The sequence below is a fragment of the Passer domesticus genome, chromosome 33 (genome assembly GCF_036417665.1).
Source record: "Passer domesticus isolate bPasDom1 chromosome 33, bPasDom1.hap1, whole genome shotgun sequence".
Lineage (NCBI taxonomy): Eukaryota > Metazoa > Chordata > Aves > Passeriformes > Passeridae > Passer > Passer domesticus.
The window spans coordinates 1,040,305-1,068,296 of NC_087506.1; the positions used below are offsets into that span (position 1 = coordinate 1,040,305).

A 27,992-nucleotide genomic window follows, 5' to 3' on the forward strand; every position below is an offset into this window, starting at 1 on the left:
GTGGCAGTGGAGACACCAGGGGGTGGCACTGAGGTGACACTGCAGGTGACACTGGGGACACTGAGGGTCGCACTGGGGACACTGGGGTGGCACTGGGGTGGCACTGACGGGGTGGCACAGGTGACACTGGGGACACTGGGGTGGCACTGGGGTGGCTCTGGGGTGACCTGATGGGGTGGCAGTGGTGACATTCGGGGGTGACACTGAGGGTGACACTGATGGGGTGACACTGGGGACACTGGGGTGGCGGTGGGGTGACACTGAGGGGGTGGCAGTGCATTGGGGTGGCAGTGGTGACACTGGGATGGTGGCACTGGGGACACTGAAGGTGACACTGAAGGGGACACTGGGGGGTGGCACTGGGGTGACACTGATAGGGTGGCCCTGGGGACACTGGGGATGACACAGGTGACACTGGGATGACAGTAGTGACACTGGGGTGGCACTGGGGACACTGGGGTGACACTGGGGTGGCACTGGGGACACTGGGGACACTGGGGTGACACTGGGGTGACACTGGGGTGGCACTGGGGACACTGGGGTGGCACTGGGGTGGCACTGGGGTGGCACTGGGGACACTGGGGACACTGGGGGCACTGGGGTGGCACTGGGGACACTGGGGTGGCACTGGGGTGGCACTGGGGACACTGGGGACACTGGGGTGGCACTGGGGTGGCACTGGGGACACTGGGGACACTGGGGTGACACTGGGGTGGCACTGGGGACACTGGGGACACTGGGGGCACTGGGGACACTGGGGACTCTGGGGTGGCACTGGGGTGGCACTGGGGACACTGGGGACACTGGGGGCACTGGGGTGGCACTGGGGACACTGGGGTGACACTGCTGGGGACACTGGGGTGGCACTGGGGACACTGGGGACACTGGGGTGGCACTGGGGACACTGGGTCAAGGCGTGGAAGGTCAAGAGGTCAAACCACGGAGGGGTCATGGGGTCACTGGGCGTGGCCAGCATTTGGGGGCGTGGTCAGGTTGGGGGCGTGGCCAGATCGGGGGTGTGGCTGCTCTTGCGGGGCGTGGCCAAGTTTAGGGGCGTGGCCACTCATGGGGGGCGTGGCCAAATTCACAGGGTGTGGTCATGTTCAGGGGGCGTGGTCAAATTTAGGGGGCGTGGCTAATTTGGGGGTGTGGTCAAGTTTGGGGGCGTGGCTACGACTTTGGGGGCGTGGCCAGGTTTAGGGGCGTGGCTGATTTGGGGTATGGTCACGTTTGGGGAGTGGCTAAGGGATTGGGGGCGTGGCCAAGTTTGGGGCGTGGCTGATTGGGGGTGTGGACAAGTTTGGGGGCGTGGCTAAGGGTTCGGGGCGTGGCCAACTTTGGGGGCGTGGCTGATTTGGGGTGTGGTTAGTGGTTGGGGGCGTGGCCAAGTTCAGAGGGCGTGGCTATTTTGGGGGTGTGGTCATGTTTAGGGGGCGTGGTCAAATTTAGGAGGCGTGGTTAATTTGGGCTGTGGTCAAGTTCGGGGGCGTGGCTAAGAGTTTGTGGGCGTGGCCAAGTTTTGGGGCGTGGCTGATTTGGGGGCGTGGCCAAGTTTGGGGGCGTGGTTGATTGGGGGCGTGGTTTATTTGGGGCGTGGTCAAGTTTGGGGGTGTGGTCATGTTAGGGGTGTGGCCAACTTCGGGGGCGTGGCTAAGGGTTTGGGGCGTGGCCATGTTCAGGGGGCGTGGCTAAGAGTTTGGGGCGTGGCCAAGTCCAGGGGCGTGGCTAAGGGTTTGGGGCGTGGCCAGGTTTTGGGGTGTGGCTGATTTGGGGGTGTGGCTAAGGGTTTGGGGGCGTGGCCTGGATTTTGGGGGCGGGTTTGCTGGGATTGGGGGCGTGGCCAGGTGAGGGGCAGGTTTGGGGGCGTGGCCAGGATTTGGGGGGTGTGGCCACAATTTGGGATTCTCAGGGGGGATTTGGGGGGATTTTTGGAGACTTTGGGGGAATTTTTTTATTTTTTGTGATTTTGGGCTGGGTTTTAAAAAATTTGGGATGGATTTTAAAAAATTTGGGATGGATTTCTTCAGGATTTTTTTGGGGAGGATTTTTGGGGTAGAATTTTGGGGTGGAATTTTGGGATTTCAGGGTGGATTTTTGGGAATTTTTGGGGTGGAATTTTGGGATTTTGGGGTGGATTTGGGGGGATTTTGGGGGTGGATTTTTGGGGTGGAATTTTGGGATTTCAGGGTGGATTTTTGGGGTGGAATTTCGGGATTTTTTGGTTGGATTTTTGGGATGGAATTTTGGAATTTTGGGGTAGAATTTTGGGATGGAATTTTGGGATTTTGGGGATAGATTTTTGGGTATTTTTGGGATGGAATTTTGGAATTAGGGGGTGGATTGTTGGAGATCTTTCTGGTGGATTTTGTGGATTTTTGGGACTTTGGGGCTGGATTTTTGGGGTGGAGTTTGGGGATTTTGGTCTGGATTTTTGGTATTTTGGAGTGGAATTTTGGGATGAAATTTTGGGATTTTGGGGTGGATTTTTTGGGATGAAATTTTGGGGTTTGGGGGTGGATTTTTGCAGTGGAATTTTGGGATTTGTGGGTGAATTTTTGGGGTGGAATTTTGGGATTTTGGGGGTGGTTTTATGAGGTAGAATTTTGGGACTTGGGGCTGGATTTTTGGGGTGGAATTTTGGGATTTTGGGGTAGAATTTTGGGATGGAATTTTAGGTTGGGATTTTGGGGTTTTCAGCTGGATTTTGGGGGTGGAATTTTGAGATTCTGGGATGGATTTTTGGGGTGGATTTTTGGGGATTCTTTTGAGATGAAATTTTAGGATTTTGGGGGTGGATTTTTGGGATGAAATTTTGGGGTTTGGGGGTGGATTTTTGAGGATGGAATTTTGGGATTTTCGGGGTGGATTTTTGGGGTGGAGTTTTGGGATTTTGGGCTGAATTTTTGGGATGGAATTTTTCAGTTTTCAGCTGGATTTTTGAGTATTTTTGGAGTGGATTTTGGCGATTTTTTGGAGATGAAATTTTGGGATTTGGGGGTGGATTTTTGGGGTGGAATTTTGGGGGTGGATTTTTGGGGGTTTTGGCTGGATTTTTGAAGTGGAATTTTGGGATTTTGGGGGTGAATTTTTGGGATGAAATTTTGGGATTTGGGGGTGGATTTTTGGGATGAAATTCTGGGCTTTGGGGGTGGATTTTTGGGGTGGAATTCTGGGATTTCGGGGCTGGATTTTTGGTGCCTTTTGCCATCCCGCACACCCGGGTTCGGGGCTGGATCATTTCTTTAATCTTGAGGATTTCGGGCGTTTCTGGGCTCGTGGCCCCCGGGGCTTTTTGGGGTGGCCTCGTCCGTTTTTGGGGCAAATTCGTCCGGTTTTGGGTCAGTTCTGGGCCGTGGGGTCCTGCAGGCAGCGGCCAGAGCGGCAGCCGTGACACCGGGATTTGGGGCTGGAATTTTGGGAATTTTTGGTTTTTTTGAGTGGATTCTTCAGGATTTTTCTGGTGGATTTTGAGCAGTTTTGGGGTGGACTCTTTGGGATGGAATTTTGGGATTTTGGGGTGGATTTTTGAGGATGGAATTTTGGGATTTTGGGCGTGGATTTGGGTGGATTTTGGGGGTGGAATTTTGGGGTGGAATTTTGGGATTTCAGGGTGGATTTTTGGGAATTTTTTGGGGTGGATTTTTGGGAATTTTTGAGGTGGAATTTTGGGATTTTTTGGTTGGATTTTTGGGATGGAATTTTGGAATTTTGGGGTAGAATTTTGGGATGGAATTTCAGGATGCAATTTTGGGATTTTGGGGATAGATTTTTGGGTATTTTGGGATGGAATTGTGGAATTTGGGGGTGGATTGTTGGAGATCTTTCTGGTGGATTTTGTGGATTTTTGGGACTTTGGGGCTGGATTTTAGGGGTGGAGTTTTGGGATTTTGGGCTGGATTTTTGGTATTTCAGGGTGGATTTTTGGGATGAATTTTTGGGATTTGGGGGTGGAATTCTGGTATGAAATTTTTTGGGTTTGGGGGTGGATTTCTGGGGATTTTTTGGGATGAAATTCTGGGATTTCGGGGCTGGATTTTTGGTGCCCTTTGCCATCCCGCACACCGGGGTTCGGGGCTGGATCATTTCTTTAATCTTGAGGATTTCGGGCGTTTCCGTGGCTTTTTGGGGCGAATCCGTCCGGTTTTGGGTCAGTTGTGGGCCATGGTGTCCTGCAGCCAGCGGCCGTAGCGGCAGAGGTTGACGTAGACCCCGGGCTTCTGGGGGTCCCCGCAGACCCCCGGCCCCCAGGAGGTGATGCCCTGCAGGCGCCCGTTGCACATCAGGGGCCCCCCGGAGTCGCCCTGGGGGACAAAATTCGGGGGGTCGGCGCCGGGACCCCGAAATTCCGGGGAAAATCCGCCAAGATCCGGAGAAAATGGGAAGAAATCGGCCCCAAATTGCACCAAAATGGCCCCAAAACCGCCAGGGAGTGACCCAGAAATGCCCCAAATGGCCTCAAAATTGTCCCAAATTCACCTCAGATTGGCCCAAATGACCCCAAATTGACCCAAAATGGCCCCAAAACCGCCAGGGACTGACCCAGAAATGCCCCAAATCGCCTCAAAATTGTTCCAAATTCACCTAGAATTGGCCCAAATTACCCCAAATTGACCCAAATGACCCAAAATTGGCCCAAATTAACCCAAATTGACCCAAATGACCCAAAAATGGCCCCAAAATGGCCCCAAAACCACCAGGGACTGACCCAGAAATGCCCCAAATGGCCTCAAAATTGTCCCAAATTCACCTCAGATTGACCCCAAATGACCCAAAAATGCCCCAAAATGACCCAAAAATGCCCCAAAATGGCCCCAAAATGGCCCCAAAACCACCAGGGATTGACCCAGAAATGCCCCAAATGGCCTCAAAATTGTCCCAAATTCACCTCAGATTGACCCCAAATGACCCAAAAATGCCCCAAAATGACCCAAAAATGCCCCAAAATGGCCCCAAAATGGCCCCAAAACCACCAGGGACTGACCCAGAAATGCCCCAAATCGCCTCAAAATTGTCCCAAATTCACCTCAGATTGGCCCAAATGACCCCAAATTGACCCAAAATGGCCCCAAAACCGCCAGGGATTGACCCAGAAATGCCCCAAATCGCCTCAAAATTGTTCCAAATTCACCTAGAATTGGCCCAAATTACCCCAAATTGACACAAAGGACCCAAAATTGGCCCAAATTACCCCAAATTGACCCAAATGACCCAAAAATTGCCCCAAAATGCCCTAAAACCACCAGGGATTGACCCAGAAATGCCCCAAATGGCCTCAAAATTGTCCCAAATTCACCTCAGATTGACCCCAAATGACCCAAAAATGTCCCAAAATGCCCCAAAAATGCCCCAAAATGGCCCCAAAACCACCAGGGACTGACCCAGAAATGCCCCAAATCGCCTCAAAATTGTCCCAAATTCACCTCAGATTGGCCCAAATGACCCCAAATTGACCCAAAATGGCCCAAATGAACTCCAAATTGCCCCGAAACGGCCACAATTCCCCCAAAATGGCCCCAAATTGCCCCAAAATGGCCCCCAATAGACCTAAAATTGCCCAAATCCGCTCCAATTCCCCCCAAACCAGCCCAAACTCACCCAAATCACCTCACCTGTCCCATCCATCCCACCAGTCTCACCTGTCCCACACCTGTGGCACACCTGTCTCACACCTGTCTCACCTGGCAGGTGTCGGCGCGGCTGCGCGGCTCTGTGACACACACACACACACACACACACACACACACACACACACACCTGTCTCACCTGGCAGGTGTCGGCGCGGCTGCGCGGCTCTGTGACACACACACACACACACACACACACACACACACACCTGTCTCACCTGGCAGGTGTCGGCGCGGCTGCGCGGCTCTGTGACACACACACACACACACACACACACCTGTCTCACACCTGTCTCACCTGGCAGGTGTCGGCGCGGCTGCGCGGCTCTGTGACACACACACACACACACACACACACACACACACACCTGTCTCACCTGGCAGGTGTCGGCGCGGCTGCGCGGCTCTGTGACACACACACACACACACACACACACACACACACACACCTGTCTCACCTGGCAGGTGTCGGCGCGGCTGCGCGGCTCTGTGACACACACACACACACACACACACACACACACACACACACACCTGTCTCACCTGGCAGGTGTCGGCGCGGCTGCGCGGCTCTGTGACACACACACACACACACACACACACACACACACACCTGTCTCACACCTGTCTCACCTGGCAGGTGTCGGCGCGGCTGCGCGGCTCTGTGACACACACACACACACACACACACACACACACACACCTGTCTCACACTCACCTGGCAGGTGTCGGCGCGGCTGCGCGGCTCTGTGACACACACACACACACACACACACACACACACACACACACCTGTCTCACACCTGTCTCACCTGGCAGGTGTCGGCGCGGCTGCGCGGCTCTGTGACACACACACACACACACACACACACACACACACACACCTGTCTCACACCTGTCTCACCTGGCAGGTGTCGGCGCGGCTGCGCGGCTCTGTGACACACACACACACACACACACACACACACACACACCTGTCTCACACCTGTCTCACCTGGCAGGTGTCGGCGCGGCTGCGCGGCTCTGTGACACACACACACACACACACACACACACACACACACACACACCTGTCTCACACCTGTCTCACCTGGCAGGTGTCGGCGCGGCTGCGCGGCTCTGTGACACACACACACACACACACACACACACACACACCTGTCTCACCTGGCAGGTGTCGGCGCGGCTGCGCGGCTCTGTGACACACACACACACACACACACACACACACACACACACCTGTCTCACCTGGCAGGTGTCGGCGCGGCTGCGCGGCTCTGTGACACACACACACACACACACACACACACACACACACACACACACACCTGTCTCACCTGGCAGGTGTCGGCGCGGCTGCGCGGCTCTGTGACACACACACACACACACACACACACACACACCTGTCTCACACCTGTCTCACCTGGCAGGTGTCGGCGCGGCTGCGCGGCTCTGTGACACACACACACACACACACACACACACACACACACCTGTCTCACACCTGTCTCACCTGGCAGGTGTCGGCGCGGCTGCGCGGCTCTGTGACACACACACACACACACACACACACACACCTGTCTCACACCTGTCTCACCTGGCAGGTGTCGGCGCGGCTGCGCGGCTCTGTGACACACACACACACACACACACACACACACACACACACACACACCTGTCTCACACCTGTCTCACCTGGCAGGTGTCGGCGCGGCTGCGCGGCTCTGTGACACACACACACACACACACACACACACACACACACCTGTCTCACACCTGTCTCACCTGGCAGGTGTCGGCGCGGCTGCGCGGCTCTGTGACACACACACACACACACACACACACACACACACACCTGTCTCACACCTGTCTCACCTGGCAGGTGTCGGCGCGGCTGCGCGGCTCTGTGACACACACACACACACACACACACACACACACACACACACCTGTCTCACCTGGCAGGTGTCGGCGCGGCTGCGCGGCTCTGTGACACACACACACACACACACACACACACACACACACACCTGTCTCACACCTGTCTCACCTGGCAGGTGTCGGCGCGGCTGCGCGGCTCTGTGACACACACACACACACACACACACACACACACACACACCTGTCTCACCTGGCAGGTGTCGGCGCGGCTGCGCGGCTCTGTGACACACACACACACACACACACACACACACACACACCTGTCTCACACCTGTCTCACCTGGCAGGTGTCGGCGCGGCTGCGCGGCTCTGTGACACACACACACACACACACACACACACACACACACCTGTCTCACCTGGCAGGTGTCGGCGCGGCTGCGCGGCTCTGTGACACACACACACACACACACACACACACACACACACACACACACCTGTCTCACCTGGCAGGTGTCGGCGCGGCTGCGCGGCTCTGTGACACACACACACACACACACACACACACACACACACCTGTCTCACACCTGTCTCACCTGGCAGGTGTCGGCGCGGCTGCGCGGCTCTGTGACACACACACACACACACACACACACACACACACACACACCTGTCTCACCTGGCAGGTGTCGGCGCGGCTGCGCGGCTCTGTGACACACACACACACACACACACACACACACACACACCTGTCTCACACCTGTCTCACCTGGCAGGTGTCGGCGCGGCTGCGCGGCTCTGTGACACACACACACACACACACACACACACACACACACACACACCTGTCTCACCTGGCAGGTGTCGGCGCGGCTGCGCGGCTCTGTGACACACACACACACACACACACACACACACACACACACACACCTGTCTCACACCTGTCTCACCTGGCAGGTGTCGGCGCGGCTGCGCGGCTCTGTGACACACACACACACACACACACACACACACACACACACACCTGTCTCACACCTGTCTCACCTGGCAGGTGTCGGCGCGGCTGCGCGGCTCTGTGACACACACACACACACACACACACACACACACACACACACACACCTGTCTCACCTGGCAGGTGTCAGCGCGGCTGCGCGGCTCTGTGACACACACACACACACACACACACACACACACACACCTGTCTCACACCTGTCTCACCTGGCAGGTGTCGGCGCGGCTGCGCGGCTCTGTGACACACACACACACACACACACACACACACACACACACACACCTGTCTCACCTGGCAGGTGTCGGCGCGGCTGCGCGGCTCTGTGACACACACACACACACACACACACACACACACCTGTCTCACACCTGTCTCACCTGGCAGGTGTCGGCGCGGCTGCGCGGCTCTGTGACACACACACACACACACACACACACACACACACACCTGTCTCACACCTGTCTCACCTGGCAGGTGTCGGCGCGGCTGCGCGGCTCTGTGACACACACACACACACACACACACACACACACACACACACCTGTCTCACACCTGTCTCACCTGGCAGGTGTCGGCGCGGCTGCGCGGCTCTGTGACACACACACACACACACACACACACACACACACACCTGTCTCACACCTGTCTCACCTGGCAGGTGTCGGCGCGGCTGCGCGGCTCTGTGACACACACACACACACACACACACACACACACACACACACCTGTCTCACCTGGCAGGTGTCGGCGCGGCTGCGCGGCTCTGTGACACACACACACACACACACACACACACACACACACACCTGTCTCACACCTGTCTCACCTGGCAGGTGTCGGCGCGGCTGCGCGGCTCTGTGACACACACACACACACACACACACACACACACACACCTGTCTCACACCTGTCTCACCTGGCAGGTGTCGGCGCGGCTGCGCGGCTCTGTGACACACACACACACACACACACACACACACACACACACACCTGTCTCACCTGGCAGGTGTCGGCGCGGCTGCGCGGCTCTGTGACACACACACACACACACACACACACACACACACACACACACACCTGTCTCACCTGGCAGGTGTCGGCGCGGCTGCGCGGCTCTGTGACACACACACACACACACACACACACACACACACCTGTCTCACACCTGTCTCACCTGGCAGGTGTCGGCGCGGCTGCGCGGCTCTGTGACACACACACACACACACACACACACACACACACACACACCTGTCTCACCTGGCAGGTGTCGGCGCGGCTGCGCGGCTCTGTGACACACACACACACACACACACACACACACACACACCTGTCTCACACCTGTCTCACCTGGCAGGTGTCGGCGCGGCTGCGCGGCTCTGTGACACACACACACACACACACACACACACACACACACACACACACACACCTGTCTCACCTGGCAGGTGTCGGCGCGGCTGCGCGGCTCTGTGACACACACACACACACACACACACACACACACACACACCTGTCTCACACCTGTCTCACCTGGCAGGTGTCGGCGCGGCTGCGCGGCTCTGTGACACACACACACACACACACACACACACACACACACACACACCTGTCTCACACCTGTCTCACCTGGCAGGTGTCGGCGCGGCTGCGCGGCTCTGTGACACACACACACACACACACACACACACACACACACACACCTGTCTCACCTGGCAGGTGTCGGCGCGGCTGCGCGGCTCTGTGACACACACACACACACACACACACACACACACACACCTGTCTCACACCTGTCTCACCTGGCAGGTGTCGGCGCGGCTGCGCGGCTCTGTGACACACACACACACACACACACACACACACCTGTCTCACACCTGTCTCACCTGGCAGGTGTCGGCGCGGCTGCGCGGCTCTGTGACACACACACACACACACACACACACACACACACACACCTGTCTCACACTCACCTGGCAGGTGTCAGCGCGGCTGCGCGGCTCTGTGACACACACACACACACACACACACACACACACACACACCTGTCTCACACCTGTCTCACCTGGCAGGTGTCGGCGCGGCTGCGCGGCTCTGTGACACACACACACACACACACACACACACACACACACACACACCTGTCTCACCTGTCCGTGTCTCACCTGGCAGGTGTCGGCGCGGCTGCGCGGCTCCCCGGCGCAGACCATGTTGGGGGTGATGGAGTCGGGGTAGATGCGGCGGCAGGTGAGCTCAGGTACGATCCGCACCTGGCTGCAGTGCAGGGCCTGCGGGAACGTCACTGCAAACACACCTGGCGTCACACCTGGGGTCACACCTGGGCAGGGAACACCTGGGCGGGGTCACACCTGCCTGGGGTCACACCTGGGGTCACCTGGGTCACACCTGTCTGGGGTCACACCTGGCTGCAGTGCAGGGCCTGCGGGAACGTCACTGCAAACACACCTGGCGTCACACCTGGGGTCACCTGGGGTCACACCTGGGGTCACCTGGGGTCAGGGAACACCTGAGCGGGGTCACACCTTTCTGGGGTCACACCTGGGGTCACACCTGAGCATTGAATGCCTGATCTGAGCGCTCACCTGTCCCAGGTAACCCCTTCACCTGCCCAGGTACCATCCCACCTGCCCCAGGTGTGTCTCACCAGGTGTGTCTCACCTGTCCCAGGTGTGTCTCACCAGGTGTGTCTCACCTGCCCAGGTGTGTCTCACCTGCCCAGGTGTGTCTCCCCAGGTGTGTCCCTCACCTGTCCCAGGTGTGTCCCCTCTCCCAGGTGTGTCTCCCCAGGTGTGTCCCTCACCTGTCCCAGGTGTGTCCCCTCTCCCAGGTGTGTCTCCCCAGGTGTGTCCCTCACCTGTCCCAGGTGTGTCCCCTCTCCCAGGTGTGTCTCACCAGGTGTGTCCCCTCACCTGCCCAGGTGTGTCTCACCAATCCTAGGTGTGTCTCCCCAGGTGTGTCTCACCCCTCACCTGCCCAGGTGTGTCTCACTCACCAGGTGTGTCTCACCAATCCCAGGTGTGTCTCCCCAGGTGTGTCTCACCCCTCACCTGCCCAGGTGTGTCTCACCTGCCCCAGGTGTGTCTCACCTGCCCAGGTGTGTCTCACCTGCCCCAGGTGTGTCTCACCAATCCCAGGTGTGTCCCTCACCTGCCCAGGTGTGTCTCCCCAGGTGTGTCTCACCTGCCCAGGTGTGTCCCTCACCTGTCCCAGGTGTGTCTCACCCCTCTCCTGTCCCAGGTGTGTCTCCCCAGGTGTGTCCCCTCACCTGCCCAGGTGTGTCTCACCTGCCCAGGTGTGTCTCACCTGTCCCAGGTGTGTCTCACCTGCCCAGGTGTGTCTCACTTCCCAGGTGTGCCCCTCACCTGCCCAGGTGTGTCTCACCTGTCCCAGGTGTGTCTCACCTGCCCAGGTGTGTCTCACTTCCCAGGTGTGCCCCTCACCTGCCCAGGTGTGTCTCACCCCTCACCTGCCCAGGTGTGTCTCCCCAGGTGTGTCTCACACTCCCAGGTGTGTCCCTCACCTGCCCAGGTGTGTCTCACTCCCCAGGTGTGCCCCTCACCTGCCCAGGTGTGTCTCACTCCCCAGGTGTGTCCCTCACCTGCCCAGGTGTGTCTCACCTTCGGGGCTGGTGGTGGAGCCCCAGCCGGAGATCTGGCACGCCGTTCCAGGTGTGGCGCAGGTGCGCGCCAGCGGCAGCGGGCTCACCTGGCGGCTCAGGTGCGCGGGCACCTGCAGCCGCAGCAGCATCAGGTCGCCGTCCTTGGAGCTCTCGTTGTAGCCGGGGAAGCGGAAGGTGCGCACCGACAGCCGCCGCTGCTCACCTGGCGCAGGTGCGGCCTCGCCCGGCCCCGCCCCCGGGGCCGGGCTGGGCGCCGCCTCACCTGGGCGCACCTGGGGGTGGGCGGGGCGGCCCAGGCGGACGGTGATGGGGCTGCGGGGGAGAGACACGGCAGGTGAGGGACAGGTGAGATATGGACAGGTGAGATACAGACAGGTGAGATATGGACAGGTGAGATACAGACAGGTGAGGGACAGACAGGTGAGGGACGGACAGGTGAGGGACAGGTGAGATATGGACAGGTGAGATATGGACAGGTGAGGGACAGGTGAGGGACAGGTGAGATATGGACAGGTGAGGGACAGGTGAGGGACAGGTGAGATATGGACAGGTGAGGGACAGGTGAGACAGGTGAGGCAGGTGAGGGACAGGTGAGATATGGACAGGTGAGGGACAGGTGAGATATGGACAGGTGAGGGACAGGTGAGACAGGTGAGGCAGGTGAGGGACAGGTGAGATATGGACAGGTGAGATATGGACAGGTGAGATACAGGTGAGATACAGGTGAGATATGGACAGGTGAGGGACAGGTGAGACAGGTGAGGCAGGTGAGGGACAGGTGAGATATGGACAGGTGAGATATGGACAGGTGAGATACAGGTGAGATACAGGTGAGATATGAACAGGTGAGGGACAGGTGAGACACAGGTGAGACAGGTGAGACAGGTGAAGGACAGGTGAGATATGGACAGGTGAGGGACAGACAGGTGAGGGACAGACAGGTGAGACAGGTGATGGACAGGTGAGGGGCAGGTGAGACACACCTGGGACAGGTGAGAGACAGGTGAGGGGCAGATGAGAGACAGGTGAGACAGGTGGGACAGGTGAGGGACAGGTGAGGGACAGGTGAGATACAGACAGGTGAGAGACAGGTGAGGGACACCTGGGACAGGTGAGAGACAGACAGGTGAGACAGGCGGGACAGGTGAGGGACAGACAGGTGAGGGACAGGTGAGACAGTTCAGACACACCTGGGACAGGTAAGACACAGGTGAGGGATGGGACACGTGAGGGACAGGTGAGAGATGGGGACAGGTGAGACAGGTGAGATACAAGTGGGACAGGAAAGGGACAGGTGGGACACACCTGGGACAGGTGAGTTGGGACAGGTGGGAGACAAGACACAGGTGAGCCCAGGTGTGCCCCTCCCCCCTGCCCAGGTGTGTCCGTTACCTGGCCATGCCCGGGGGCGTGGCAGTGTGGGATGGCCACAACCCACCCAGGTGTGCCCAGGTGTGCCCAGGTAACCCCCCCATGCCCAGGTGTGCCCAGGTGTGCCCAGGTGAGTTCCCCATACCCAGCTGTGCCCAGGTGTACCCAGGTAACCCTGCCCCTGCCCAGGTGTGCCCAGGTGAGTTCCCCATGCCCAGGTGTCCCCAGGTGAGCCCAGGTGAGCCCGTTACCTGTCCGTACCCGGGGGCGTGGCAGTGCGCGGCCGTCAGGACCCACCCAGGTGTGCCCAGGTGTGCCCAGGTAACCGTGCCCATGCCCAGGTGAGTTCCCCATGCCCAGGTGAGCCCAGGTGTATCCCAGGTGTATCCCAGGTGTGCCCAGGTGTGCCCAGGTGAGTTCCCCATGCCCAGGTGTGCCCAGGTGAGCCCGTTACCTGTCCGTACCCGGGGGCGTGGCAGTGCGCGGCCGTCAGGACCCACCCAGGTGTGCCCAGGTAACCCTGCCCCTGCCCAGGTGTGCCCAGGTGAGTTCCCCATGCCCAGGTGAGCCCGTTACCTGTCCGTACCCGGGGGCGTGGCAGTGCGCGGCCGTCAGGACCCACCCAGGTGTGTCCAGGTAACCCTCCCCTTGCCCAGGTGTGCCCAGGTGTGCTCAGGTGTGCCCAGGTGAGTTCCCCATGCCCAGGTGAGCCCAGGTGTATCCCAGGTGTATCCCAGGTGTATCCCAGCTGTGCCCAGGTGTATCCCAGATGTGTTCCCCATGCTCAGGTGTGCCCAGGTGTGCCCGTTACCTGTCCGTACCCGGGGGCGTGGCAGTGCGCGGCCGTCAGGACCCACCTGGGCGCCACCAGGGTCCCCCCGCAGACGAAGCGGCGCCCCCGGAACAGCGCGGCCTGCCAGGGCGGGGCACAGGTGTGCCCCTCCAGCACCCACCTGCGCACCCGCGCACCTGTGAGACACTCAGGTGAGTCACACAGGTGTGCCAGGGCGGGGCCTGCCAGGGCGGGGCACAGGTGTGCCCCTCCAGCACCCACCTGGGCACCCGCGCACCTGGGGACAGGTGAGACACACAGGTGAGTCACACAGGTGTGCCCCTCCAGCACCCACCTGCGCACCCGCGCACCTGGGGACAGGTGAGACACACAGGTGAGTCACACAGGTGAGTCTGGGGTCACACAGGTGAGTCACACAGGTGTGTCGGGGCGGGGCCTGCCAGGGCGGGGCACAGGTGTGCCCCTCCAGCACCCACCTGGGCACCCGCGCACCTGTGAGACACACAGGTGAGTCACTCAGGTGAGTCTGGGGGCACACAGGTGAGTCACACAGGTGTGTCGGGGCGGGGCCTGCCAGGGCGGGGCACAGGTGTGCCCCTCCAGCACCCACCTGCGCACCCGCGCACCTGGGGACAGGTGAGACACTCAGGTGTGCCAGGGCGGGGCACAGGTGTGCCCCTCCAGCACCCACCTGCGCACCCGCGCACCTGTGAGACACTCAGGTGAGTCACACAGGTGAGTCTGGGGTCACACAGGTGAGTCACACAGGTGAGTCACACAGGTGAGTCACACAGGTGTGCCAGGGCGGGGCCTGCCAGGGCGGGGCACAGGTGTGCCCCTCCAGCACCCACCTGGGCACCCGCGCACCTGGGGACAGGTGAGACACTCAGGTGAGTCACACAGGTGAGTCTGGGGTCACACAGGTGAGTCACACAGGTGTGCCCCTCCAGCACCCACCTGGGCACCCGCGCACCTGGGGACAGGTGAGACACACAGGTGAGTCACACAGGTGTGCCCCTCCAGCACCCACCTGGGCACCCGCACACCTGTGAGACACACAGGTGAGTCTGGGGTCACACAGGTGAGTCACACAGGTGTGCCAGGGCGGGGCCTGCCAGGGCGGGGCACAGGTGTGCCCCTCCAGCACCCACCTGCGCACACCGCGCACCTGGGGGCACACAGGTGAGTCTGGGGTCACAGGTGTGCCAGGGCGGGGCACAGGTGTGCCCCTCCAGCACCCACCTGGGCGCCCGCACACCTGGGGACAGGTGAGTCACACAGGTGAGTCTGGGGTCACACAGGTGAGTCACACAGGTGTGCCCCTCCAGCACCCACCTGGGCACCCGCGCACCTGTGAGACACTCAGGTGAGTCACACAGGTGAGATTGGGGTCACACAGGTGAGATTTGGACTCCCCAAGTGGGTCTGGGTGGGCCCAGGTGAGTTTTGGGATCTCTCAGGTGAGATTTGGGATCCCCCAGGTGAGTTTGGGTCACTCAGGTGGATTTTGGGGTGCCCAGGTGAGTTTGGGTCACTCAGGTGAGTCAGGGCGGGGTCAGAGCAGGGCACAGGTGAGATTGGGGGTCCCTCAGGTGAGATTTGGGTGCCCAGGTGAGATTTGGGGTCACACAGGTGATTTTTGGGATCCCCCAGGTGGATTTTGGGGTGCCCAGGTGAGTTTGGGTCACTCAGGTGAGTCCGGGCGGGGCCAGGGCGGGGCACAGGTGAGTTTGGGATCCCTCAGGTGATTTTTGGGATCCCCCAGGTGAGTTTGGGTCACTCAGGTGAGTCCGGGCGGGGCCAGGGCGGGGCACAGGTGAGTTTTGGGGTCCCCCAGGTGTTATTGGGGTGCCCAGGTGAGGTTTTTGGGGTGCCCAGGTGAGTTCAGGGTCCCTCAGGTGGATTTTGGGGTGCCCAGGTGAGTTTGGGCTCACTCAGGTGTGTTTGGGATCCCCCAGGTGGATTTTGGGGTCCCCCGGGTGTTTTTGGGGCTCCCCAGGTGAGTTTTGGGGTGCCCAGGTGAATCTGGGGTCCCTCAGGTGAGTTTTGGTCTCCCCAGGTGAGTTTTGGGATCCCTCAGGTGGATTTTGGGGTGCCCAGGTGAGTTTTGGGGTGCCCAGGTGAGATTTGGGATCCCTCAGGTGGATTTTGGGGTGCCCAGGTGAGTTTTGGGGTGCCCAGGTGAGTCTGGGGTCCCTCAGGTGGATTTTGGGGTCCCAGGTGTGTTTTTGGGGTCCCCAGTGCAGTTTTTGGGGTGCAGTTTTTGGGGTCCCCCGGTGCGGTTTTTGGGGTCCCAGGTGTTTTTGGGGTGCAGTTTTTGGGTCCCCCAGGTGTTTTTGGGGTGCAGTTTTTGGGGTCCCCCCAGGTGTTTTTGGGGTCCCCCGTGGATTTTGGGGTCTCCAATGAGGTGTTTGGGGTCCCCCTGGATATTTTTTGGGTCCCAGGTGAGTTTTTGGGGTGCAGTTTTTGGGGTCCCCAGGTGCAGTTTTTGGGGTGCCAGGTGAGAATTTTGAGTTCCCTCGGGTGTTTTTTGGGGTCCCTGATGAGGTTTTTGGGGTCTCAGGTAAATTTTTGGGGTCCCCAGGTGGTTTTGGGGTCCCAGGTGAGGTTTTTGGGGTCCCTCTGGATATTTTTGGGTCCCCAGGTGTTTTTGGGGTGCAGTTTTTGGGGTCCCAGGTGAGTTTTTGGGGTGCAGTTTTTGGGTCCCCCCGGTGTTTTTGGGGTGCAGGTTTTGGGGTGCAGGTTTTGGGGTCCCCAGGTGTTTTTGGGGTGCAGGTTTTGGGGTCTCACCGGTGGATTTTGGGGTGCCCCTGGTGCAGTGTTTGGGGTCCCTCAGGTGTTTTGGGATCCCAGGTGAGGTTTTTGGGGTCCCAGGTGAATTTTTGGGGTGCAGTTTTTGGGGTCCCAGGTGTTTTTGGGTGCAGCTTTTGGGGTCCCCAGTGCAGTTTTTGGGTCCCCCAGGTGTTTTTGGGGTGCAGTTTTTGGGGTCCCCCCAGGTGTTTTTGGGGTCCCCCATGGATTTTGGGGTTTCTAATGACGTGTTTGGGGTCCCCCTGGATATTTTTTGGTCCCCCCAGGTGTTTTTGGGGTGCAGTTTTTGGGGTCCCCGGTGCAGTTTTTGGGGTCCCAGGTGTTTTTGGGGGGCAGTTTTTGGGGTGCAGTTTTTGGGGTCCCCGGTGCAGTTTTTGGGGTGCAGTTTTTGGGGTCCCCCCAGGTGTTTTTGGGGTCCCCCCCGTGGATTTTGGGGTCTCTAATGAGGTGTTTGGGGTCCCCCTGGATATTTTTGGGTCCCCCCAGGTGTTTTTGGGGTGCAGTTTTTGGGGTCCCCAGTGCAGTTTTTGGGGTGCCAGGTGAGAATTTTGAGTTCCCTCGGGTGTTTTTTGGGGTCCCTGATGAGGTTTTTGGGGTCTCAGGTAAATTTTTGGGGTCCCCAGTGAGGTTTTTGGGGTCCTCAGGTGTTTTTGGGGTCCCAGGTGTTTTTGGGGTGCAGTTTTTGGGGTCCCCAGGTGTTTTTGGGGTGCAGTTTTTGGGGTGCGGTTTTTGGGATCCCCCCGGTGGATTTTGGGGTCCCCCCGGTGCCGTTTTTGGGGTCCCAGGTGTGTTTTTGGGGTGCAGTGTTTGGGGTCCCCCGGTGGTTTTGGGGTCTCTAATGAGGTTTTTGGGGTCCCCCTGGATATTTTTGGGGTCCCCCGGTGGATTTGGGGTCCCCCGGTGGTTTTGGGGTCCCTGGTGTGTTTTTGGGGTGCGGTGTTTGGGGTCCCAGGTGAGTTTTTGGGGTGCGGTGTTTGGGGTCCCCCCGGTGGATTTTGGGGTCCCCCGGTGGATTTTGGGGTCCCCCCGGTGCATTTTTTTGGGGTCTCACCGGTGGCCGGGGGCAGCAGCAGCAGCAGCAGCAGCAGGAGCCTCATCCCAGGGGCTGCAACGGGGAAACAATCGGGAATTTTGGGGAAAAATGGGAAATTTGGGGGGAAATCGGGAATTTTGGGGGGAAAAATCAGGAATTTGGGGGGAAAAATCAGGAATTTTGGGGGGAAAAATCAGGAATTTTGGGGGAAAAATCAGGAATTTTGGGGGAATTTTAGGAGGGGAAAATGGGAATTTTGGGCAAAAGAGGAAGGAAAAAATGGGAATTTGGGGAAAAAAGTGGAATTTTGGGGGGAAATTTGGGAATTTTGGGGAAAAAATGGGAATTTTGGGGGGGAAATGGGAATTTGGGGGGGGGAAATGGGAATTTTGGGGGGAAAATCAGGAATTTGGGGGGAAAATTGGGAATTTTGGGGAAAAATGGGAATTTGGGGGAAATTCGGGAATTTGGGGGAAAAATTGGGAATTCTGAGGGAAAAACTGGGGATTTTGGGGGAAAAATGGGAAATTTGGGGGGAAAAATGGGAAATTTGGGGGGAAATCGGGAATTTTGGGGGAAAAATCAGGAATTTGGGGGGAAAAATCAGGAATTTGGGGGGAAAAATCAGGAATTTTGGGGGAATTTTAGGAGGGGAAAATGGGAATTTTGGGCAAAAGAGGAAGGAAAAAATGGGAATTTGGGGAAAAAAGTGGAATTTTGGGGGGAAATTTGGGAATTTTGGGGAAAAAATGGGAATTTTGGGGGGGGAAATGGGAATTTTGGGGGGGAAAAATTGGGAATTTTGGGGAAAAATGGGAATTTGTGGGAAATTCGGGAATTCTGAGGGAAAAAATGGGGATTTTGGGGGGGAAATGGGAATTTTTTGGGGAAAATTGGGAATTTGGGGGGAAAAATGTAGGAAAAAAATGGGAATTTAGGGGGAGAAATGGGAGTTTTGAGGGGGAAAATTGGGAATTTTGGTCACAAATGGGACTTTTGAGGAGAAAATGGGAATTTTGGGGGAAAATCGGGAATTTGGGGGGGGAAATCGGGAATTTTGGGGAAACAAAGGGGAATTTGGGGGGGATTTTAGGGGGGGAAATGGGAATTTTGGGCAAAAAAGGAAGGAAAAAATGGGAATTTGGGGGGAAAATTGGGAATTTTGGGGGTGAAAAATTGGGAATTTGTGGGGGAAATTGGGAATTTTGGGGGGAAAAAGGGAATTTTGGGGGGATTTTAGATGGGGAAATGGGAATTTTGGGGAAAAATGTAGGAAAAAATGGGAATTTAGGGGGGAGAAATGGAACTTTTGAGGGGAAAATGGGAATTTGGGGGGAGGAAATGGGAATTTGGGTGGAAATTGGGAATTTGGGGGGGAAAATGGGAATTTTGGGGCAAAAATTGAGAATTTTGGGGGGAAATTCGGAATTTTTGGGGGGAAATGGGAATAGTGGAGGGAAAATTTGGAATTTGAGGGAAAATGGGAATTTTTGGGGAAAATATTGGGAATTTTGGGGGGAAATGGGAATTTTGGGGGGGAAAAATTGGGAATTTTTTGGGAAAAATGGGAATTTGGGGAGGAAATGGAAATTTGGGGAAAATCGGGAGGAAACAATGGGAATTTTGGGGGAAAATTGGAGGAGAAATTGGGAACTTTGGGAGGAAAATGGGAATTTGGAAGGAAAAATGGGAATTTGGGGAAAATTGGGATTTTTAGGGCAAAAAATAGGAATTTGGGGGAATTTTGGGAGGAAAGTCAGGAATTTTGGGGAAAATTTGGGGGAAAAATGAGAATTTCTGGGGGAAAATTGGGAATTTTGGGGGGAAATGTAGGAAAAATGGGAATTTAAGGGGAAAAATTGGGAATTTTTGGGAGAAAATCAGGAATTTCGGGGAAAAATGGGAATTTGGGGGAGAAAATGGAAATTTGGGGCAAAATAAGGAATTGGGTGGGAAATTGTGAATTTTGGGGGGAAAACAGGAGAAAAAATGGGAATTTGGGGAAAATTGGAGGAAAAATGAGAATTTTGGGGGAAAATCAGAATTTGGGGTGAGGGAAAATGAGGTGGAAAAAATGGGAATTTTGGGGAAATTTAGGAGGAAAAATGGGAATTTTTGGGGGGAATGGGAATTTGGGGAAATTTGGACTTTTTTAGGGGGAAATGAAATTTTTGGGGGGCAAAAGTGAATTTTGGGAGGGGAAATGGGAATTCTGGGGGAAAAATGGGAATTTTGGGGGAATTTTGGGGATAAGTGGGAATAGAAAATGGGAATTTGAGGGGGAAATGGAGGGAAAACTGGAATTTTGAGGGGAAAATTGGGAATTTGGGGGAAAATGGGAATTTCAGGAGGAAAATTGGGAATTTTGGGGGGAGAAAATGGGAGGAAAAATGGGAATTTGGGGGAAATTTTGGGGGGAAAGTGGGAGAAAAAATGGGAATTGGGGGGGAAATGGAGGGAAAACTGGAATTTGGAGGGGGAAAAGGGATTTTTTGGGGGAAAATGGGAATTTTGGGGGGAGAAATGGGAATTTTGGGGAATTTGGGGGAAATTTGGTGGAGTTTGGGAGGGAAAAGGGAATTTGGGAGGGGAGGAAATGGGGGAAAATCGAGGGGAAAAAGGAAAATGGGAAAAGGAGGAAAAAAAGGAGGAAAAAGGAAAAATGGGAGGGGAAGGGGGAGGGGAAAAGCGGGAGGGGGGAGGGGCGGGACCGGAACTGTGGGGGAAGGGAAAGGCGGGAAGCCCAAATTCCCCCGGGAAAGCCCAAAATTCCCCAAATTCCAGATGGGAACCCCAAAATTCCACCCGGAAACCCCAAAATTCCGTCAAAAAACCCAAAAAATCCAAAATATCCCAGAAAACCCCAAAAAAATTCCCCGAAAAAACCAAAATTCCCCAAAAAACCCCAAAATTCCACCTGGAAACCCCAACATTCCATCAAAAAAACCCCAAAAAATGCCCTGGAAAATCCCAAAATCTCCCGAAAAACCAAAAAATTCCCTGAAAACACCAAAATTCCCCCCAAAATAACCCAAAATTCCCTCAAAAAACCCCAAAAATCCCGTGGAAAATCCAAAAATCTCCCGGAAAACCCAAAAATTCCCCGAAAACACCAAAATTCCCTGAAAAAAACCCAAAATTCCACCCGGGAACCCCAAAATTCTCTCAAAAAAACCCAGAAAATGCCCTGGAAAATCCCAAAATCTCCCGGAAAACCCAAAAATTCCCCAAAAACACCAAAATTCCCTCAAAAAACCCCAAAATTCCACCCGGGAACCCCAAAATTCCCTTGAAACCCCAAATTCCTGCGGGAAACCCCAAAATTCCCTCGAAAACCCAAAAAAAATCCTGGAAAAATCCCAAAATTCCCTCTGGATCACCTGAAATTCCCCCAGAAAACCCCAAAAATCTGCCAGAAAAGCCCCAAAAATTCCCTGAAAACACCAAAATTCCCCACAAAATAACCCAAAATTCCCTCAAAAAAACCCAAAAATCCCATGGAAAATCCAAAAATCTCCCGGAAAAACCCAAAAATTCCCCGAAAACACCAAAATTCCCTCAAAAAAAACCCCAAAATTCCCCTGGAAAATCCAAAAATCTCCCAGAAAACCCAAAAATTCCCTGAAAACACCAAAATTCCCCCCAAAATAACCCAAAATTCCACCCGGGAACCCCAAAATTCCCTCAAAAAAACCCAAAAAAATGCCCTGGAAAATCCAAAATATCCCGGGAAACCCAAAAAAATTCCCCGAAAACACCAAAATTCCCCCCAAAATAACCCAAAATTCCCTCAAAAAACCCCAAAAATCCCGTGGAAAATCCAAAAATCTCCTGGAAAAACCCAAAAATTCCCCGAAAACACCAAAATTCCCAAAAAAAAACCCCAAAATTCCACCTGGAAGCCCCAAAATTCCCTCAAAAAAACCCCCAAAATTCCCCTGGAAAATCCAAAAATCTCCCAGAAAACCCAAAAATTCCCCGAAAACACCAAAATTCCCTCAAAAAAACCCAAAATTCCACCCGGGAACGCCAAAATTCCCTTGAAACCCCAAATTCCTGCGGGAAACCCCAAAATTCCCTTGAAAACCCAAAAAAAATCCTGGAAAAATCCCAAAATTCCCTCTGGATCACCTGAAATTCCCCCAGAAAACCCCAAAAATCTGCCAGAAAAGCCCCAAAAATTCCCTGAAAACACCAAAATTCCCCCCCAAAATAACCCAAAATTCCCTCAAAAAACCCCAAAAATCCCGTGGAAAATCCAAAAATCTCCCAGAAAACCCAAAAATTCCCCGAAAACACCAAAATTCCCTCAAAAAAACCCAAAATTCCACCCGGGAACCCCAAAATTCCCTCAAAAAAACCCCAAAAATCCCCTGGAAAATCCAAAATATCCCAGAAAACCCCAAAAATTCACCAAAAACACCAAAATTCCCTTGAAAAAAACCCAAAATCCCGTGGAAAATCCAAAAATCTCCTGGAAAAACCCAAAAATTCCCTGAAAACACCAAAATTCCCTGAAAAAAACCCAAAATTCCACCCGGGAACCCCAAAATCTCCCCAAAAAAGCCCCAAAAATTCCCTGGAAAACCCCAAAATCTCCCGGAAAACCCAAAAATTCCCTGGAAAATCCTGAAATTCCCTGAAAAAAACCAAAATTCCCACGGGAAAATCCCAAAAAATTCCCTGGGAAATCCCAAATTTCCATTGGAAAACCCAGAAAATCCCCTGGAAACCCCCAAAATCTCCCAGAAAAACCCAAAATCTCTCTGGAAAAACCCCAAAATCCTCTGGAAAATCCCAAATTCCCTCAGAAATTCCCAAAATTCCCAAAAGGAACCCCAAAATCCCCAAAATTCCCAATGGAAACCCCAAAATCACTCCTGGAAATCCCAAAATCCCCCAAATTCCCTCGGAAAATCCCAAAATTCCCAACGGGAACCCCAAAATTCCCTCTGAAAACGCCAAAAATCCCCCTGGAAAATTCAAAAATTTCCTGGAAAATCCCAAAATCCCCCAGAAAAACCCAAATTCCCACTGGGAAACCCCAAAAATCCCTCAGAAAATCCCAAAAATCCCTCAGAAAATCCCAAAAAAATCCCTGGAAAATCCCAAAATTCCTCAAAAAGCCCAAAAATCCCACAGAAAATTCCGGAATTCCCCTGGATAATCCCAAAATTCCCTCAGAAAATCCCAAAAATTCCCTGGAAAATCCCAAAATTCCTCAAAAACCCCAAAAAACTCACGGAAAAAAAACCAAAAAATCCTGGAAAATCCCAAAAATCCCCCAGAAAAGCCCAAATTCCCCCTGGATCCCCCCAAATTCCCTCAAAAAATGAAAAAATTCCTTTAAAAAAACCAAAATTCCTTTGAAAAACCCCAAAATTCCATCAGGGACCCCAAAAATCCCTTGAAAAAAACCCAAAAATCCCTCAAAAAAATCCCAAAATTCCCTCGGAAAACCCAAAAATTCTCCTGAAAACCCAAAATCCCCCCAGAAAACTCCAAAATCTCCCAGAAAATAACCCCAAGAATTCCCTGGAAACCCCAAAATTCCCCTGGAAAAAACCAAAAATTCCCAGGAAAATCCCAAATCTCAGCTGGATCCCCAAAATTCTGCCCAGAAAACCCCAAAAATCCCGGGAAAATCCCCAAAATTCCCTCAGAAATCCCAGAAATTCCCTGAAAATCCCAAAAATTTCCAGGAAAATCCCAAAATATTCCCCGGAAAATCCCAAAATCTTCCAGAATCACCCCAAAATCCCTGGAAAATCCCAAAAATTCTCCCAGAAATCCCAAAATCTCCCAAAAAAAACCCCAAAATTCTCCCGGAAATCCCCAAAATTCCCAAGAAATCCCAAAAATTCCCGAGAAAAATCACAAAATCTCCTGGAGAATCCCAAATTTTCCTTTCTAAACCCAAAAAATCCCCTGGAAAATCCCAAAATCTCCCAGAAACCCCCCCAAAATTCCCTGGGAAAAACCCCAAAAATTCCTGAAAATCCCAAAAATTCTTTTGGAAAAGCCCCAAAATGCCCTCGGGGCCCCCCCAAATCTCCCGGAAAATCCCAAAAATCCCCAAAAAACCCCAAAATTTCCTCGAAAATCCCAAAATCTCCCAGAAAATCCCAATAATCTCTGGGGAAACCTCCAAAAATTCCTGGAAAATCCCCAAATCTCTTGGAAATCGCTGGGAAAAACTCCAAATTCTCCCGGAAATCCCAAATTTCCCTCGGAAAACCCAAAAAATCATCTGGAAAATCCCAAATATCCCCAAAAAACCCAAAAATTTCCCCGGAAAATCCCAAATTTCCTTTGGTAAATCCAAAAAATCACCTGGAAAATCCCAAATTTCCCCGGAAAATCCCAACAATTCCTTGGAAAATCCCGAAATCTGCCGGAAAATCCCAAATTTCCCCAGGAAAAACCCCAAAAATTCCCCAGAAAACCACAAAATCTCCAGGAAAATCTCCAAAAATTCCTGGAAAATCCAAAAATCTCTTGGAAAAACCCCAAAATTCTCCCGGAAATCCCAAAATCCCTGGGAAAAACCCCAAAACCTCCCGGAAATCCCAAATTTCCGTCGGAAAACGCAAAAAATCACCTGGAAAATCCCAAATTTCCCCGGAAAACCCCAAAATTCTCCCAGAAAATCCCAAATTTCCCTCGGAAAAACCCCAAAATTCCCTGAAAATCCCAAAAATTCCTCAAAAAACCCCAAAATCTCCCAGAAAAATCCCAAAATTCTCCCGGAAAAAATGCCAGAATCTGCCGGAAAATCCCAAATTTCCCCTGGAAAATCCCCACAAATTCCCTGGAAAACCCCAAAATCCCGGAAAAACCTCCAAAAATTCCTGGAAAATCCCCAATTTCTGCCGGAAAATCCCCAAAATCCCCCGGAAAACCCCAAATTTCCCTTGGTAAACCCAAAAAATCACCCGGAAAATCCCAAATATCCTCGGAAAAGCCCCAAAATCTCCCGGAAAAACCTCCAAAAATTCCTGGAAAATCCCAAAATGTCCCGGAAAAACCCTAAAAATTCCCTGGAAAATCCCATCCCAAAATCCCTGGGAAAAACGCCAAAAATTCCTGGAAAATCCCAAAATTCTCCCGGAAAACCCCAAAATCTCCAGGAAAACCTCCAAAACCTCCCGGAAAATCCCAAATTTCCCTCGGAAAAAACCCCAAAATCTCCCAGAAAAATCCCAAAATCCCTGGAAAAAATGCCAGAATCTGCCGGAAAATCCCAAATTTCCCCTGGAAAATCCCCACAAATATCCCCAAAAAACCCCAAAATTTCCCCGGAAAATCCCAAATTTCCCCCGGAAAATCCCCCAAAATTCCCTGGAAAACCCCAAAATCTCCGGGAAAAACCCTAAAAATTCCTGGAAAATCCAAAAATCCCTGGGAAAAACCCCAAATTTCTCCCGGAAAATCCCAAAATTCTCCCGGAAAATCCCCAAAATCCCGGAAAAACCTCCAAAAATTCCTGGAAAATCCCAAAATGTCCCGGAAAAACCCTAAAAATTCCCGGAAAATCCCAAATATTCCCCGGAAAACCCCAAAATCTCCCAGAAAAATCCCAAAATTCTCCCGGAAAATCCCCAAAATCCCGGAAAAACCTCCAAAAATTCCTAGAAAATCCCAAAATTCTCCCGGAAAATCCCAAAATCCCTGGGAAAAACCCCCAAATTCTCCCGGAAAATCCCAAATTTCCCCGGAAAAACCTCCAAAAATTCCTGGAAAATCCCCAATTTCCCTGGGAAAAACCCCAAAATCTCCCGGAAAAATCCCAAAATTCTCCCGGAAAATCCCCAAAATCCCGGAAAAAACTCCAAAAATTCCTGGAAAATCCCAAATATTCCCAGGAAAACCCCAAAATCTCTTGGAAAAACCCCAAAACCTCCCGGAAAATCCCAAATTTCCCCGAAAAAACCTCCAAAAATTCCTGGAAAATCCCAAAATGTCCCGGAAAATCCCTAAAAATTCCCGGAAAATCCCAAATATTCCCCGGAAAACCCCAAAATCTCCCGGAAAAATCCCAAAATTCTCCCGGAAAATCCCAAAAATCCCGGAAAAAACTCCAAAAATTCCTGGAAAATCCCAAATATTCCCAGGAAAACCCCAAAATCTCTTGGAAAAACCCCAAAACCTCCCGGAAAATCCCAAATTTCCCCGAAAAAACCTCCAAAAATTCCTGGAAAATCCCAAAATGTCCCGGAAAAACCCTACAAATTCCCGGAAAATCCCAAATATTCCCCGGAAAACCCCAAAATCTCCCAGAAAAATCCCAAAATTCTCCCGGAAAATCCCCAAAATCCCGGAAAAACCTCCAAAAATTCCTAGAAAATCCCAAAATTCTCCCGGAAAATCCCAAAATCCCTGGGAAAAACCCCCAAATTCTCCCGGAAAATCCAAATTTCCCCGGAAAAACCTCCAAAAATTCCTGGAAAATCCCCAATTTCCCTGGAAAAACCCCAAAATCTCCCGGAAAAAATCCCAAAATTCTCCCGGAAAATCCCCAAAATCCCGGAAAAAACTCCAAAAATTCCTGGAAAATCCCAAATATTCCCAGGAAAACCCCAAAATCTCTTGGAAAAACCCCAAAACCTCCCGGAAAATCCCAAATTTCCCCGAAAAAACCTCCAAAAATTCCTGGAAAATCCCAAAATGTCCCGGAAAAACCCTAAAAATTCCCGGAAAATCCCAAATATTCCCCGGAAAACCCCAAAATCTCCCGGAAAAATCCCAAAATTCTGCCGGAAAATCCCAAATTTCCCCTGGAAAATCCCCAAAAATTCCCTGGAAAACCCCAAAATCCCTGAGAAAACCTCCAAAAATTCCTAGAAAATCCCAAAATTCTCCCGGAAAATCCCAAAATCCCTGGGAAAAACCCCAAAACCTCCCGGAAATCCCAAAATTCTCCCGGAAAATCCCAAAATCCCTGGGAAAAACCCCAAAACCTCCCGGAAAATCCCAAATTTCCCCGGAAAAACCTCCAAAAATTCCTGGAAAATCCCCAATTTCCCTGGGAAAATCCCCAAAATCTCCCGGAAAATCCCCAAAAAACCCAATTTTTTTTTTTTAAACCCCCAACCCCCCCCGAGCCCCCCCAGTTCCCGGTGCCGGCGCTCCCGGCATTCCCGGAATTCCCGGAATTCCCGGAATCCCGAGCTCCCACCTGGCCGCTCCTGGCGCGGGATCCTCGCGAGGAGGAGGAGGAGGGGGGGGGGGAGGGGAGGAAGCGCCGCCCTCGCGCATCCCCAAAATCCTTCCGGGAGCGCCCGGAAAGGGAGAGCCCCAAACCCGAAATGGCAGGGAATTCCCAAAAATCCCAAATTGGGGGAATTCCCGAAAAAATCCCGAAAATTGGGGGGAATTCCCAAAAAAAAACCCGCAAAAAATGGGGGGAAATGCCCCAAAAATCCCGGAAATTGGGGGGAAATCCCCAAAAAAATCCCGGGAATTGGGGAGAAATCCCGGAAAAAAACCACCAAAAAATGGGGGGAAATGCCCCAAAAATCCCGGAAATTGGGGGAGAAATCCTGAAAACATCCCGAAAATGGCAGGGAAGTCCCAAAAATCCCAAAATTGGGGGGATTCCCGAAAAAACCTCGAAAATTGGGGGAAATACACAAAAAATCCCGAAGAAAAATCGCGAAAATTGGGGGAATTCCCAAAAAAAAAAAAAAAAACCCAAAAATGGGGGGAAATGCCCCAAAAATCCCGGAAATTGGGGGGAAATCCTGAAAAAAATCCCAAAATTGGGGGAAATCCCCCAAAAATCCCGGAAATTGGGGGAAATACAGAAAAAATCCCGAAGAAAAAAT

At 53.4% G+C, this 27,992-nt stretch overlaps 2 protein-coding genes across 2 annotated transcripts in view; both read right to left on the reverse strand.

Annotated features, from left to right (window-relative positions):
* Positions 1–4,222, reverse strand: part of LOC135288552 (kallikrein-14-like) — a 31,067-nt gene extending 26,845 nt beyond the window's left edge. Inside the window, exon 1 of the mRNA XM_064401942.1 lies at positions 4,062–4,222. Coding sequence (XP_064258012.1) covers positions 4,062–4,083 — 22 coding nt within the window. The 5' untranslated portion in view covers positions 4,084–4,222. The remainder of the gene's footprint in view (positions 1–4,061) is intronic.
* Positions 2,125–27,390, reverse strand: LOC135288554 (kallikrein-14-like). Its single transcript, XM_064401943.1, has 6 exons — positions 27,344–27,390; positions 18,184–18,237; positions 14,350–14,497; positions 12,156–12,469; positions 10,683–10,819; positions 2,125–4,301 (listed from the first exon to the last, which is right to left on the reverse strand). The coding sequence occupies exons 2-6, from the start codon at positions 18,227–18,229 to the stop codon at positions 4,149–4,151; spliced, it is 798 nt and encodes a 265-aa protein (XP_064258013.1). The 5' UTR covers positions 18,230–18,237; positions 27,344–27,390; the 3' UTR covers positions 2,125–4,148.
* Between the last annotated feature and the right edge of the window lie 602 nt (positions 27,391–27,992).

What these genes read in the sequence shown, in the direction of transcription:
- LOC135288554 (XM_064401943.1), bottom strand. Translation starts at nt 18,229, where the DNA reads ATGAGGCTCCTGCTGCTGCTGCTGCTGCTGCTGCCCCCGGCCACCG. An exon ending in CTCCACCACCAGCCCCGAAG is followed by an intron (nt 10,820 to 12,155) that starts GTGAGACACACC and finishes GTGTGTTTGCAG; the next exon opens with TGACGTTCCCGCAGGCCCTG. An exon ending in GCCGCGCCGACACCTGCCAG is followed by an intron (nt 4,302 to 10,682) that starts GTGAGACACGGA and finishes TTTGTCCCCCAG; the next exon opens with GGCGACTCCGGGGGGCCCCT.